The sequence below is a fragment of the Protopterus annectens genome, chromosome 14.part0 (genome assembly GCF_019279795.1).
Source record: "Protopterus annectens isolate FY-2018-M chromosome 14.part0, PAN1.0, whole genome shotgun sequence".
NCBI lineage: Eukaryota > Metazoa > Chordata > Ceratodontiformes > Protopteridae > Protopterus > Protopterus annectens.
Genome location: NC_056748.1, coordinates 883,941,152 through 883,956,166, shown reverse-complemented (window position 1 = coordinate 883,956,166; position 15,015 = coordinate 883,941,152). Strand labels below are relative to the sequence as shown.

The 15,015-nt window shown below is 37.1% G+C and overlaps 1 protein-coding gene across 1 annotated transcript in view; it reads left to right on the top strand.

The window, feature by feature from the left end:
* PDE6C (phosphodiesterase 6C) overlaps positions 1–15,015 on the top strand; it is a 537,951-nt gene that overhangs the window by 176,294 nt on the left and 346,642 nt on the right. Inside the window, exons 5-6 of the mRNA XM_044055635.1 lie at positions 11,827–11,901; positions 12,001–12,065. Coding sequence (XP_043911570.1) covers positions 11,827–11,901; positions 12,001–12,065 — 140 coding nt within the window. The remainder of the gene's footprint in view (positions 1–11,826; positions 11,902–12,000; positions 12,066–15,015) is intronic.

The following is a 15,015-nucleotide window of genomic DNA, read 5'->3' as shown; positions in this document are numbered from 1 at the left end:
TGTAGTTTTATTTGTATTAGTGAGAACGTTTTTGGCTCTGTAAAGCATCACTAGTTATTGTGAGTTTTTTAATTTAAGGTTATAGGTTCATAGGTGTTTACTAGGTTAATGACCACAAGGGCCTTTTTAAGCCTAGCCATGCATCCGAAATCTCTGAGAAGTTCTGATAACCTTGATAAGTTATAATCTATTATCATCTCTAATAATTTGCTATGAGAAGTGACTTCAATGGTTGTAGTATTATGAGAGAGAATTTTACATTTGTTTTTCTAATGAGAGAAGGTTTTGGGTAAAAAATAAAATAGCTTTTTGGGGGGATGATCATGAATTGTGAGTAAGAAAAGTCATATTTCAGTGGTTGTTAAAGCTTCTCAAGTAATTCTTTGGAGATGTGCCATGTTGTCAAAAGTGCTTATGAGTGTGGAGTCATCTGCATATTGCATTAAGTTGGCCTGTTGTGTGGATGTCTGGAGGGTGTTGAAGTAAATATCGATATGTGGTTGTGACAGAGTTGGAAAGATGGTGGGAGCTATTAATGAGTCATACTGGGATGAGAGAAGGCTCAGTAGGGGGAGAAGAATAGAGGATAAGCTGAAGAACAGCATGATTATGTAAAGTGATTTGTATTTTAATGATGGCAGACAGTGGGGAAGTACAAATCAAGAAGGAAGTAAAAAGTTGCAGGGTTTTACAATATTTGGTGGTGGTGGAGTCTGAAAGCGGGTAGAAGGTAGGAAGGAAGTATTTTCTATGACGGAAAAGAGATAGGCTGTTCTGGTATCTTCTCTTCTGTTTCTGATATGCAACAAATGGAGGGGTTTTAAAGGGTAGAATATGATGATACAGAAGATAGAAATTAGTGAGAGTTTATTTGGGGAAAGTAGAACTTGAAATATAGAATAATAGATAGGCACTTTTGGTGAGGGGTCTGAGTATGAATGGATATAGTGCAAAGCATATGGGAGGGAGAACGGTTGTTGGAAATGATAATAAATGCTAGATGGAAGTTGGGAAATAGGAAAATTGAAACAGGAGTTTATATAATAGTTATAAAGTTATTTGGGGAGGGTAAGGGAATGAGGGTCACAGGTGAAATATGTATGTGAGAAGTATAATGGTAGAATAAGAGGGGTGGGAATTGGGGTAGGGTAGAGAAGGGAAGCAAAGTCAGGTGTAGATAGGCTGAGATTAGCGAGCTTCCCACATTCAGGGCAATTAAAATAGGCAACAATCTTTTTTTAGCCAGTACAAAGCAACTAACAAAGAGGTACAAAGAAAAGCAGGTTTTCTTTCATATTCAGAATGCAGAAATTAGGAAGCTGGGGAGACTAACCAAATGGCAAGTTGTGAGTATAGGGTGATTCTGTAAAATAAACTACTTGGGTATGTGTACAACATATCATATCAGACTCCTAATAAACAAAGGCAACTTATTATACATTCAAGTCATGTATGTCAAGAAATTCCAGTCAAGATCACAGGAAAAAGTAAAGCTACTCATGAGATCATAGAAAGTGAGTCATGTTCAGACAGCCTAAATGATAATTCTTTACAGTGCATGGAGCTTTCATTTTCTGATACTGAGTTATCTTATTCAAGGTGGCAGGGGAGCAGAGTCTATTCCTGCCCTCAGTGATATAAAGCAAAGAAAAAATCCTGGATAAGATACTAGTTTGTAAACATAGTTTGTATCAGGACACACGCACACAAACACAAACACACACATACACACACACACACACACACACATATATTTTATATATATATATATATATATATATATATATATATATATATATATATATATATATAGACAGTTTAGAGATTCATTAGTTCCTTAGCTGGCACATCGGCACATCTTTGGGATTTGAGTGAAAGATGGAGACATCAGCAAAATGTATGCAAACCCAAAGAAGACATGGAGATTTTGTACCAAAACTCCCTGGACAGTAACGGAATTGAGGAGCCAATCACTGTGAGGCATCACCACAAACCATTATATCTGTTTGCCATCTACACAAATACTATGCCGTTACTAAGTATTAAAAGTAAAAAGGAAATCTTGCAGTTTGAGTTCCATAGTTTAAAATTTTGACTAGAACTCTATAGCTTTCTTTGAGTAACTATAAAATAATGCCTTAAGCCTAATAATGAATAATCTTGCTCAAACATGCATTTCATAATTATACACATTGCTTAGACACACACACACACACACACACACACACACACACACACATATATATATATATATATATATATATATATATATATATATATATATATATACAGGTCCACTTCTAAATCTTGAAAGCTCATAATCTTGAAGCTCAAAATACTGAGTCTAAAGTCTTGAAAGTTCAAAATACTGAAAACTCAAAATACTGAATTTCATAATATCGGAAAAACTACAGGATACTAACACTTATTATACTCCACCAGAAGTACATAGAGAAACTAATGAAAGACAAAGCATATTAGTTTATTTCAACTATTACCAACTAGGTTACATTAGTCTGAATCCAGAGCTTATCAAAACAATCCTATCTTGGTTTGTGATTTATTGATCTTTACTGTTAAAAAGAAGTGCAACTGCAAGTGAGAGTGAGAAGAAGCTACTTTGCACGATGTAAAGGAATGACAGCTTTTGTCTGAACTTTCAGAATGTGTACAGTTAGAACAACAACTTTACTGTATTTACTTTAGTATTTAGTTGTATATTGCTTGCGTGATTGTTCTCATAGAAGTTGATTTAAGTTTTCTTTGAATTTTGTGGTTACTGATTTTGATTATTTGTTTCTTTTATTTTTTTTATTCTTTTGAAGCTGAATATGGATTCCTTAAATGAGTATACACTTAATGAGTTGCTAATGCACAAATATCTCATACAGTGTAATAAATGCTAGGGATATTTAAAGGTAACAATTGATAACACTGGTGATCTGTGTTCCTCGTGTCAAAAGATGAATGATTTGCTTACCATTATTAGAAATCAGTCTAGACTTGATAATGATTGCACTTGTATAATTGGCATGGCTAGCAGAACTGTTGTTACATATATTAATGACTGGACTGGTGAGATAAATAATGTTAGGTAAAGAGCAAATAGAACAGAATTAGGAAATGATGTCTATTGTCTGAAAAGATCATTCAGCCCCCATGAAACAAGATGATGCCCCTGACAACTCTGGAATTCTGGATGCAAGTATTCAGCAATCTGAGGATTCAGAGTGTTTAGAAGGAAACAAAAATAAAGAAAAGAAGCTGTTCACAACAAATAACAAGGAAGAAAAAGAAACTGATAAATGTTTGCAAAGTAATGAGAATACATACTAAAATAGATATTGCTTTGTTATGTAACAGACACGTTACAGGGAGTGATAATATTTTTCTATAAGAAAACCTTCAGTCTACAGTAAAAGGCATCAATTTTCTAAAAGAGAAGGTAGAAAAAACAGGCAAAGGGCAGGTAAAAAGGAAGAAATCAAAATTTAACATGGAAAGATTGAAGAACATTACTGTAAAAAAAAAGAAAAAAGAAGAGAACAACAAATGTTGGCTACATGGCTCAAGTGTGGATGTACAAGGCCAGCTGGATGAGAACTGCATGCTTGCAAATTTAATATGCAATGAAAATACTGGGATTAATAAGACTAATGGTGATGAAGATCATTCTTTTGTAACAATTGACAGAGGTGATATTATTATAATAGAAGTTGAAGACTTCAGATCTGGTCAGAAAATATATTCTTGCAATTGGGATTCAATTATTAGAGGAACTAATACTTATATTTGTATAGAAAATAATGAACCTTGAATAGTGTTAAGCTTGCCAGGTTCAAAAATAGAAGATGTGAGAAAAGCTGTCGAAGGCCTTCATGTAAGGAAGTACAGATCTGTTTTTATTCATGTCGGTACAAATGATGTCATCCGCAAGGACTCTCTGATTGCTGGTAGGGAACTTACAGCCATCTTAGATAGTCTAGCTTGTACTAGTGTTAGGACATATTTTTCACAAATCACATACAGAAAGGATAGGCAGGTAACCATGAAGGAAAAGATTTTTTGAGTGGAAAAAATGTCCCGTTTCTAAGAAAAGGAAATGTGTAGAGCATTCAAGGCTAGTTTTGGGTACACGTGTTCAGACAGGATGGCATGCATTTGTCATGATAAGGGCAGAGAATTTTTGCAGCAAATATTTTGCAACATTTGACAAACACTAGGCAGGATTTTTGCCTGGTTGAAAATTCAGCAGTTCATAGATAGCAACATTTGATGCCTCGCTGATGGTTGTTAATGCTAGGAACATTAATAATAAAGTTTTTTATTGGAAAATTTGCTACATTCCCACAAGATTGATGTTGTTAGTGCTTGTGAAACATGGTTAAAGAACAATGACTGGAAACCAGTTCTGTCAGGATATAAATGTTTTTACTGTAGCAGACATCCTAACAAAAAGTCAGGTGGAGGTGTTATTATAGGGATTAAAGATACTTATGAGATCTGTGATTATTACATGTTCAATGAGAACAAACCGATACTACAGACTGTGTAATGGTGACAATAAAGACAACCCTGGAATACATCAACTGGTGGAGTGCATAAACCACCAAAGTTAAGTGCTGATAACCTAGAGGAATTCATATATATCTTGTATGAAACACAGGAGGGAAGAATAATATTAGCCCGGAACTTAAACTTACCAGAAACAGACTGGAATAATATTGATTCAACAACATTAGTAAGGTAATTATTCACAATGTATGTTCAGGAACAACAATTTCTTTAGACTGTAAAAATAACCTGCCAGGGAACAGAACATACTAGAGATTGTTTGTTTTCCTAAATAAATTACTGATGTGTTGTTGTCCTATCTCGCCTTCTTTCTTCACTGGCTGGGTTCAGAACCAATCCTCGGTTCCAACTTGGCCGTATACAAAAGCTCGAGGTCTCCCACTAGCTTGTGGCCATCATGCTCTAGTAAGTATCCTCAGATCTCGTTTGCCACTAAACAAATCGGGTGCTTCCATATTGGCTCTGGCTAAGTGGGAAAATTTTTTATTCATTATTAAAAATTTTTCTTCTTCTTTCTTATTGTAAACTTAGCAATTAGTGTTTATTACCATTTCAGTTAGTTTTAGAAAGCTCATTGTTGTGTTTTTTGCTTCTGGCCATCATTTTACTACTAGGCATTTGTTTCCTTCCCTATCCTGGGTTAAATTCTATCCTTCAAGCCCGTTTTTAGTTAGAGGGCTTCCTGCTGCTTTTTTTGTTGATATACAAGTTTGTTAGTTAATTATTGTTCCATTTTAAAAGCACCAGCTCGTTTAAGTTAGAGGGCTGCTGCTGCCCATTTGAATTAGAGGGCTACCTTATTTCTTCCCTTTCCCTTATCACTAGGCAGCTTCATTTAAATTAGAGAACTGCCACCCCCCCCTTCTGTCTTGATTGTTAACGTTGTTTTTTCCTGTTGTTAAAAAAACAAACAAAAAAAATATTTATATATATATATATATATATATATATATATATATATATATATATATATTATATTATTGTAGTGATATCTGAATTTTTGACTAGCTAGACTATCAAGTTTGTTGTTGTTGTTATTCTGGTCCTTTTTGTGGTTGACTGTGATTTTTGAATATGTCTAAGGAACATAAGGAAACCAAGCCTTCTGGCTTCAAAAAATGTCGAAAGTGTAGCCAAAAGATGTCTGTAACAGATGCTCACACTTGTGTGTACTGCCTGGTAGCAATGCATATACAGGAGTCATGTTCCATCTGCCATTCTTTCAGCTCGAGAGTACTACTTGCGAGAAAAAATAAATTGATAGTAAGAGGTTTACTGAAGTCCCCCTTCACTGAAGCACTGGAGGAAGGTCTGGGCACTTCAAAATCAGTAAACTCTCCATCCTCAAAATCAAACAAATCTGGAAAAAGATGATCTCTCTCTTCGGGGCAATTGGAGCCAGCAAAAAAATTGAGTAAAGTGGTATCTCCGGATCCAAAAACTGCTTGGCCTGGAAAATCCCCTTCATCAGCACCTGCTGTAACAATGGAGTTTGAACTATGGAGCAGGTCCCCAGAATTGTGGATCCAGTTATGCCAGTTGGTTCTAAGGTCCCCTATACTGCAAACAGCTAGATCTCTTGCTCCCTTCTCTCAGTCCTCCAGGAGTCTTTCAGATGATGATGTGGATTGGGTGGTGCATAGACTTTTAAGGACACCAGCACTGGCCAAACTCCTTTCAGTTCCAACCAGAAGACTAACCCTTTGACATCAATTCCTCCTTGGAGCTGACCTGGGACTTTGGAGCAAGAATGCCTGGAACCGATTGTAGTGGAACCGTCGATGCCAAGCCCTGTCCTGGAATCTTGAGGCCCGACATCTGCTCCAACATCCTCAGTTTTGTCTGAACTTGAAGAGTCTAGGAGCCGATGCTCTTCGTTCAGGACCAGGGAGGAGAGTCAGACTGGATGGCTGTCAAATCCAAATTTGCCTCTTGGAGCTTCGGCGCAGGTGCGCTCGGTTCCTACATTGGCCTCAGAGCCTACCCTCCTGGTCCCGGGGATGCCTTCTGGTTCTTCAGAGCTGGGTTTTCCTTGTATCAGGGGTGGGGGGCTTTTGAGGTGAGGAGGAGAGTGCTGTCTCCTCAGGGTCCTGTCATTCTTCCCACTAAAGCACCTGTGTCTTTCTCAGCACCACACAGTCCACATACATGTGGAGACCCTAGGCCTCAGGATACCACACTGGGTGAACCCATCTCTTCTGAAACCTCTCCTGAATACCCTTCTGAGAAGGCCCCTCATAAGAGAATTTGCAAGAAGAATCATTTAGACTCTCCAGAGGAGTCAGTCACTTCTGATACAGACCTTGATGAGTCAGAAGGGTCACCACAGTCGCCCTCTGAGGATGTCTCCTTTGCAAACATCATGGAAATTCTTAAGCAGAGAGGCAGCTGGAAGCCCATCAACCCTTCTGAGGAGGAGACTGTATACCTGAAAGTCTTTGGGTCTCACCCTTCTACCACTTGGCTGTCTCTGCCTTTCAACAGGCTTATGGAATTAGTTAGTCAAAAGGCATGGGAGTCTCCAGACACAGTGGAACCTGTTCCTTGGAGGCCAAAAAAGTTTATTACTGTGCCATCAGACAAGGATTTCCTTACCAAAGGTGTTCCAGTAGATGCTATGGTGGTGGCGGCAGCCACCAATAGGGAGCTTTCAGAGACATTCTCATCTGTCCCTCCGCCGAACAAGGAGTCTCATACAATGGACAGATATGGAAAGCAGATGTTCTCTTCAGCTACTTTTGCACTTAGATTGCTGAATTATCTGATGCACTTTACTAGGCTACAAAGAGATCTCCTGAAGGAGCTAGGAGATACTCTCTAAGATTCAGTAGCTGCAAGGGTATCAGATAAGTTTCCCTCTCAGCTCTCCACCTTAAATTCCATAGTTAACTCCTCCATGAGACTCATTTCTTATACAGTAAATGGAGCAAGTAGAGCAGTGGGTTTAGGAATTTCCCTAAGGAGACATTCCTGGATGCATCTGTGTGACTTTGCAGAACCTTTTAAATCTTCCTTTTTTAATGCTCCCTTCGATGGCTCATCCTTGCTCAGGCTGAAAGTCAAGGACACACTTACCAGGTGTGAGCAAGAAGGAAAAACTCTCTCTGCCATAGGGGTCCACTTTTCTCTACCTTCTAGATCTTACCTAAAAGGTCAAAAGAGAGGAAAATGTGGTTCCGAAAATCCCAGAGAGCTATTCAAAACACATTTGGTGATTCTTCCCCCAGGGGCAGAGGGGAAAGCAGTAATGGGCAACACTGCATACCTTTACCATGCATTACAAAGTGGATTTGGCCTCAAGGAGGGTCCACTGTTCTGAAGAACATTCTCATGTGAGCCACCCAAGAAACATGGTGCTGTCCCAAACAGTGAAGAATGAAGGGGAGAGAGGATAACAACACATAAAGAAGTTATGTACTCACCATAACATTCCATGTGTGTTGTTCGTCTTACCTTCATTCTTACATCCCACCCTCCTGCCCCCAGTCTTGGGCTCCTGGAGGACCCAGAGGTTACAAATGGCAATTAATGCACTCTGACTTTCTTCAGTACTCTATTATACTCTGTAGGTTTATTTGATACCTTTTGTTATATCAGCAAATAAGATCTGAGGAGACGTACTACAGCATGATGGGATAGGGGATTCAGCCATGAGCTAGTAGAAGACCTCCATCTTTTGTATACAGCTGAGTCGGAAATGAGGATTGGTTCCGAGCCCAACCAATGAAGAATGAAGGTGAGATGGACAATGCACATGGAACGTTATGGTGAGTACATAACTTCTTTTTACGTCAAATAAAGTTTTACCACCATTGATGTGTAGTGATCATGGGGTTATACAGGTTAATCTGTTGCTAGAAAATTCTGCAAAACTGAAATCTAAACCAATGCACAGAAGGTTAATTATAGATTATATGGAAGCCAGACAGTCACTATGTAAAACTAACTGGAGAGATATGTTCAGTGGAAAAACTGCAGATGGAATGTGGAAAGTTTTGAAAGTGAAATTGTTTCAGTGCAAAAAAACAAAAAAATGTTTAACATTTGGATTTAGGTGTACAGCATCAAGGGAATATATTTCTTTAAGAGCAAGATAGCTGATTAAGGTGAGAGTAAAAAAATATAAGAAGTGGAACAGAGGTTGAACTACAACTTTGATAACTGAAATAAACAAGTTGGACAAACAAATTAAGCATAGTGCAAGACAAGATCAAGAAAAATTTAAAAAATATTTATGTAAAGATACTGAACATAACAGGAAACCTTTTTTATAGATATATAAGGTGTAGAAGGAATAAAGATATACAAACTGATAAAATGTTTGCAGATTTTAAAATGTATTCTCAGACACAACAGATTATAGATGTTCTTCTTCTTTTGGCTTTTCCTAGTTAGGGGTCACCACAGGAGAACTCCGGACTGCTAATGATTGGCAGTAGATTTTTATGGTGCCGAGGTGCCAGTTTGATGCCCAACCTTCAACAAAGGCAAGCCCATTCACGCATGTCTTTTGAACGCCAATCGTCCACAGGGAGGACATGCAGACTCCACACAGAAGGCGCACCAGCCGAGAATCGAACGGGAGAACCTCTTGCTGTGAGGCAACAACGCTACCGCTGCAACACCGATATTTTTACAAAATATGATGCAAAACAGTTTGGCTCTACAAAGGGGATGATACGTTGTCCTAGTGACATCCAGCTAACCTCAGATACTGGAATCAAATCCAATTATATCAAAAAAGAACTGTGCAAACTGGATCCAAACAAAGCATAGGGAGGAGACAGAATTAGTAATAATGACCTGAGAACACTTCAGCAAGAGCTTACAATACCATTATATCTATTATTTACTAGGTCATAGAAATATGGGGAGATTCCTCAAGACTGAAGACATGTGCTTATTAAAACTGTCTTTAAGGAAAAGGGAAGTAGGACAAACTCAGAGTCATCTAGACCCTTAAGTCTACTTTTGTGTTATGTAAACATAATGGAGAAGGTAATATCGCACTACAGTGAGGAGAATAATAACGTTTCCGTTCCACACTGTATGGAATGGAGCAGTGGTAGCATTGTTGGTTCACAGCAAGAGGTTCTCTCTGGTTCAGTTCTCGGCTGGAGTGCCTTCTGTGCAGATTCTGCATGTCCTCCCTGCGTTTGTGTGGGTTTCCTCTGGGTGCTCTGGTTTCCTCCCACATTTCAAAGACATGCGCTTGGAGTGTTTCTCTCCTGGCCTCTGCTGAAAATTGGCTTTGTTCCAAGCCGGACTTTCCCGGTAAACAAATATTAAATAAAAATAAAATAAAAAGTATTGGATAAGTTATTGTCAGAGGTGGATAGGCTGGGACTTGAAACTATATATCAGCATGCATATGTTGAAAATATATCTATTACCACTTGTAACATGATGTTCTATAACAATATAATAACAGCTATGAATAAAAAAGTGTGTTGTGATGTAAGTATAGATTTAACTTCAGCATTTGACAGGGTCATACAAGAAACACTGATCAATAAATTAGAACAACTAGGTATCAATGTACTCTTGATAAGACGAATAGCTGCATGGCTTACAAATAGGACATGGGAAGTATCATACAACAAGTGGGCAAATTAAATTCTTGGTTACAGTCAGGGTATCCCACAGAGGCTCTGTCCTGGGACCTTACTTGTTTAGGTTGTATCTTTCAGATCTACATTTTTCATCTGAGGTGTTCTACAGTCTATATGCAGATGACCTGAAACTGGATAAATTGATTACATGTGTTACAGATAAGGCATGTCTGCAAAAGAACTTGACTAAATCAACCATTTGGACACAGGAGAATAATATGCTGGTAAATACATCAAAAACTAAGCATATGAGACTGGGGAGACATAAATTGAAAGGTGAATATTTAATACAGCACACAGTGATTGCAACTGTAGACTCATTTAAGGACCTGGGTATATGGGTAGATCCAGCTCTGAGTTTTTCTAATCATATCAACCAATTGGTTAATCATAGTTATAGAACTATTAGTTGTATAAAAAGATTTAAAAAGTCTAGAAAATCAGAAATGATGAAGTTATCCTTTGTTAGTTATATTAAACCTAAACAAGTATGGAATATCAATATGGAAAACTTATAAGAAAACAAATATGAGTAAACTGGAAAGAGTACAGCAGAAATATACCAAGGGCATCCATGGATGTGAAAATTTAAATATCTGAACTTGTACAGTGTCTCTTACAGATATCTAAGAGGAGATCTTATTCGGGTATATAGGGCATTTAGAGACAACTACCTCTGGGAATGTTTGCGGTTATCAAAAAGTACTAGAGAATCATCAGATAACCCATGTAGAAGATTCTATAGGAATGAGAAGTGTACAAATTGGTTCTCTGAGAGAGCAGCTGATGCATGGAACAGACTACCAAATTACATTAAAGCAAGCACTAGTGTAGATATTTTTAAGAACAGCCTGGACACATTATAGGAACAAGTGTTTTGGATATTGGCAACCTAAAATGGCAGTAATGCCCATTCTTGAAATATTTATATGCATGCATATATGTATGTGTGTATTACTGAAAGAACAGCAGTCCAAGAGTAGTTAAACAGTTTATTTACTGATACTAAAAGAGGATTTAGTGCAGTACAGTATACAAGTGAGTAGGCAAGTTTGGGGGATAACATTAAAGAAAAATTATATCAGAAGAAATAATGCATTTATAAACATACAGTCTAGATTTAGTGTTAACAGGTACAACAATGCTTCAGAGTTTACAGTGTTCTGCAATTTTTCTGTATATGTGAGGACTCAACAGTAGCAGTTGCCCAGGTAGCATATAGGCACATGCACATTAGGCCTGTACTGATATATAATACAGAGACATAGGTAATAGCTACAGCTAGAAAGCACTGGCTACTATGTGTGAAGAGACCTGCCTCAGATAGGTGCCCTGCACTTCTTGTACTTGGGGGCATTACCATAGGGTAGTTTGTTAATTAAAGTACACAAGTCAAGAGATATTGAGGGCATCATCCACTTTAAAACAGCAATCATTCTTCAAAAAAGTTATTGGTTTGTTGCACATTTTATGTTAAAAGTATTGTGGATTATCTAACATGACTGCAGAATTATGTAGCATATCTGTTGTGCTTAGAAAATGGTTCTAGTACTAAGTCTGTAAAGGAAGACTGTTGTATAGAAACTAGAAATTACATTACGAACAATATAACCTAAACAGCTTGTTTAATATGTTGTAGGAGTTTTTTGAAGAATGGCCAATCAGAATGGGAGAAGTTGCACCCTACAAAGGTCCAAAGACGCCAGATGGAAGAGTAAGTGTGCGATGTTCAATGTGCACTTCCACCGCACGTGTTTTCATAATTTAAAATTATGAAATACCACTCAGCTTTGATTTTTTTTCCTTTATTTAGGAAGTCAACTTTTATAAAATTATTGATTACATTTTACATGGAAAAGAAGAGATTAAAGTTATCCCGTAAGTATTACAAGCAAACTTATACTTCATTTCATGTACTAATGAAAACAGTTTAATGTTAGAAACGATGTTATATCTGTTATACAGTCATCAGTAATGAAATGATGGAGTGATGAATAAGCGTCTTGCGATATGAAGGTTATTACAACGATAGCTGTATAATATAAGTCTGAAAAATGGCACAAGTGCAAAAATTGTAATGTGTCTTCTGTGGTACAGTATGTAATAAATATAATTGTAATATTAAAAAGAACAATTTGCCATTTATAAAATTATTTAATAGGCCAATTTAGGTAGTGATACTGTCAATGGCATTCCTTCCTTGCATTAAGACACTCAAGTTTCATTTAAGAAATGAAAAAAAATCAGAATTTAAAATGCTCCATTTCATTACAGTACAGTGAGTCATATTAACTACACTGGAAAAAACAGTAAAATCATCAGTTTTCATTGCAGCTGCAAGACTAATATAATTTAGTCCACCTGCCCTCATAAGCCCTCTTTTATAGAGACTCATTGATGATGTTGTTTTCTAGATTAATAGTAGTCCAATTAATAACACAGACTCTGAAATCATATAAAAGCTATTTAGCTGCCCTATCCTGCCTCTGTCCTTGTCTGTCAAATAAATTGCTGTTTCCATATCCTGACCTTGTCAAGGATTCTACTCATTTGTCATAGCAGAGGAAAAGTCACTGCTGTTTCCAGAAAACTGAAATTATTAGCTGAAACCTAGAGCTGTTTTTATTGACTACTTCAGTTTCTTAGCACAATTATACTGTACTCAAAAGATTGGTTGGTGTCATTCTTATAAAATTTTAGAAGGCTGGACTCAGAACATACATGCTAGAATGAATAAAAAGTGCCATTTTGATTTTATTTCTAAGGCAAACAGCAGGGAAGTACTTAATTTATCCTACACTTATCACCTTTTGATTTCTACATTTTAAGTGGTAGTTTTATCAGTTTTCTATCATTTCCTGAACAGTAGAAATGCTGTGTTTCTGTTTCAGTCTGATTTATTAAATGCTGTAGTGTTCATTCCCTGATGTTAAATCTAATATATTTTTTATTCTATACTACCTGTAACTTAGTTGCAGTTATAGAAAGTTTTGGTCAAGCTTGTGGGTGGTCTGGGAGATAATAGTGTTTACTCTGTGGCAGAGGAGAAGTTACTGCTTTTTCTAGGAAGCTAGCAGTATTGGCTGAAGCCAAAAGCTGATTTTTTGTGTTGAGTTCTTTGATTTCGTAGCTCATGTATGCTGCACTGAGCTACACTTCATGTAATAAATACCATGCAAACCTGTATTCAGTTGAGGCAGGCACTTCAACTCAAGTTTTTTGTTAGAAAGCAACTTAAAAAGATAGTTCAATACCAAACAGAAGGCTGTGCTAAGTGTGAACGTACACTTCATTGCCAAAGCTGAATTCCAATAGTGGTCTGATAGATAGTTCAAAGCCCTAACAAATATTTATTATACCACAAAATGCTTTTTTATAGTGCTCCTCCTTACTGTGTGGCAATTCATTTAGTGCACTCCTCTTTTTACTTAACACTTTATATAGCGCACCTATAGTCATTTAAACAAGGTAAATTTACTGAAAAATATCAGCATACATGCAAGTCATACAACATACAATTAAATCTATAAGTATCCCATATTACTGAAACTCTTAGACTGAAAATGGAAGGTCATCTAGCTTGTCTTTTCTGAGTTGTCAGCCTTATAGAACTTGATAAACTCAGTGTAGCAACTGTCTGATACTCGTACATTATAACTTATTACATATCTCATCAGTATCTGTCTGTGAGAGATGTAAATACTTAACTGATTTGGAGGCATTGCTCTCATGAATGAATGCAGCCTGTGAGCATGACACCCCTTCACAACACTCCACACAATTCAGGGACAACTATCATGTGCTGAGTCTTTAAAAAGTCATTACCCTAGCCTCCAAGATCCAACAGGACTAGGACTCACTGGAAATCAAACACTACAACACATACTGTCATATCCATATCTAAGAATCACCAGGAAGAAACTCATCCCAAATGCAGTACAGAACAACCCCTTACAAATAAAAATGCATTAGTGATTAGTGACTCCATTGCCAGACACAGGAGTGGCTTTGTCACTTGCAAAAAAAAAAAAACACTTATTTAGTGCATTTTACATGCTAAAGTAGTTTTACAATGTGCTGGTATTTAATGAAAATAGATGCATAACTGTCTAAGTAAAGAAGGCAAACATTAACAGTGTGATGAAATGTATAACCTAATACCTATCTTGCTATGTTTCCTGCTGCTTTACAGTTATTACATTGATCTGCTTGGACAAATATGCAAGTTTAAAATATTGAATAGAACATGCAGTTAAAACATTTCCCTTCTCTCATTTTTCCATTTTACTAAACTGTGTCATGCCTCACTTTTAAATTGTGGTGCTAGCTGCTTCCCACAATTACCCTAGTAAAGTGCTTAAGTCTGAACTGCATTCTGTTTTTATTTACTGAATCCCTCTCTGTTTGACAGCATTAACTCTTTGGATAGTATTCAAAAGGCTTACTATAAGAGGTAAGCTTTAACATGGGTGTTTTCTCCTTTCAGGTTCTCAGATTGTCATAACTGTTGAGATTTTCTGTTTGTGGAGACCTCAGCACAGAAGATGGTCTTGCAGACAGAGCTGCATGATAATGTGGCACTCCCGGGGAGTGGTCAATAGTAATCATCCATGAACTATCGATCAGCAATGCCAGCAGCTCCTGATTTGCTCAGTCATGTAAAATTTAACTGCTGGAGGAAATAGTGACTACTCTACTGTAAAAAATAGGGCAAACACCCTTTCACCGCTATGGAGGTATTTGTAGCACAAGTAAAAGTCAGTGGAGATAAAGGGGTGTAACATGGGTCAATGGGTGTTTCCATGACTGTGATTGACTGTGGGAGGGG